General features: G+C 54.0%; 1 protein-coding gene across 1 annotated transcript; it reads left to right on the forward strand.

Moving 5' to 3' along the window:
* Positions 1-1,097: 1,097 nt before the first annotated feature.
* Positions 1,098-1,418, forward strand: PHACADRAFT_202871 (uncharacterized protein; the record flags this gene model as incomplete). The annotated part of the gene is made up of 3 exons (XM_007402996.1): positions 1,098-1,150; positions 1,198-1,326; positions 1,382-1,418. 3 exons carry the CDS (start codon positions 1,098-1,100, stop codon positions 1,416-1,418), a joined length of 219 nt encoding a protein of 72 aa, XP_007403058.1.
* Between the last annotated feature and the right edge of the window lie 269 nt (positions 1,419-1,687).

Genomic DNA, 1,687 nt, shown 5'->3' on the forward strand with positions numbered 1-1,687 from the left:
AGCGCAAGGCCCACGGCTGCATCACGAAGCACATATGTTGATGAATATTCGCTGGTGCTGACACGCCACATATACAGCAGACTCATGCTGGGCAAAATCGCGCGTTGCGACCTTCTGGCAACCACCTCCTGAGCTGACACGTGCGACACGGCGGAGTTGTTGCGTGCAAAATAGACAGCGGACTGGACGTGGACACCCCGTTTGGTCGAGACCGGAACCTAGGTGGTCTGAAGCGAAGATGGTAAAGCTCGGACAAGATGTCGAAAGCCTTGTGGCACCCGAGGATTGCGGGCGCGTCCCCGACTTGGCTCTTCTGCCCCTCGACATCCATCACGAATCGGCCTCCGCCCTACAGACGTTGCCATGCAGTCTTTCTTTAGAAACCTAGCTGTGAAACATATCCCATGCTTTGTCTAAGATGTCTCGCTCTCTGGATGTTGCCACTGGGACAACGCTACGACCGGCACTCCCTTACACTCCCAAAGCCACCGCGTCCGGTCCCAGTAGAAAGAGTATCTGTGACAGCCCCTTTTCTCTGTCCTCTTCAAGCAAGTTTCTTCCATTGGAGCCGCTCGTGAAGCTCGACCGGCAGCCAGAGCTGTACTTGCCAAGACGCCAATCCGGAGGGAGAGTCGTTGGTCAGAAGTATGTTGGCACGGAGCTGGGATTTAGGTGCGCATGCCTACTTACTCTTGGTTGGCTGCTGTTTGACAGAACATGTCACAAACTCTAGGTGCAGCGTCGAACCTCTCAGTAGCCCGCTCGTATACGATTTGCTGTGCGTTGCGGTCGGGATGAACTCGTCCTCTAGGTCGACGATAGCCATCCGTAGAGCAACAGAAGACTCAAGGCACGGGCGCAGTAGGAGGAGCGCTATTGAGAGATCTTAAGAGTGCACTTGAGGATGATTGGATGCGCTTGCTCTCGAGTCCTCGACCTTGATATTCGACCCGTCTCGGAGCGCCTGCGAGCAGCATCAGAATGTGTACGGGAAGAGCTACCTAGAGCTCAAGGGCCACAAGATATCGTGGGGCGTTGAGTGTGGTATCTCTGTATTGAAGAGTAGGCCCACGAAGTTGCGCGTGGGGCCGTGGGCAATGACCCCGTACCGCTCAAGCCAGTGCATTTCTTCAGCGCTGAGTGGAAGCTCGTATGTCTATCTCTCTTTTAGACAACTTGCGCTCACGCAGATATCAGGGCCACCAGTGGCAAGACACTGTTCTACGGATCCGCAAGCCAAGAAGAGACCTTCACGCTTCCGTTGCTCCATCATGCTCACGACCACGTCCTGAAGTCGTCCCTTTTCGGCTCTCAGATAATACCAACGTAAGCCTTTCCAAATGTGCAAGCCGTTGAGATGCGTGCTAACCCGTCGTTGCAGAGCGTCTGTAACGACAGTTGCATCGACATCCGCATGAACATCGACAACATGGACCGGATGTACACGGCAACACTGAGTGTGGGCGACACAAAGCGTGGGAAAATCCTTACACACTGGCAAGAATTGTCACAGAGTGGCGCAACACAAGAGTTTCAGTTGGGAGGTACAGACACGGGAACTTATCAAGTTGCACCGGCCTAGCCATTCATAAGCGCCCAGATTTGCTATGTGCCCTTTGGTCCTGGCTGAGACACCGTGTGCTTACACCAGCCGAACGCATGGTGAAGTTAGTGTCAGTCAATAAAA

This window comes from Phanerochaete carnosa, assembly GCF_000300595.1.
Source record: "Phanerochaete carnosa HHB-10118-sp unplaced genomic scaffold PHACAscaffold_636, whole genome shotgun sequence".
NCBI classification, from domain to species: domain Eukaryota; kingdom Fungi; phylum Basidiomycota; class Agaricomycetes; order Polyporales; family Phanerochaetaceae; genus Phanerochaete; species Phanerochaete carnosa.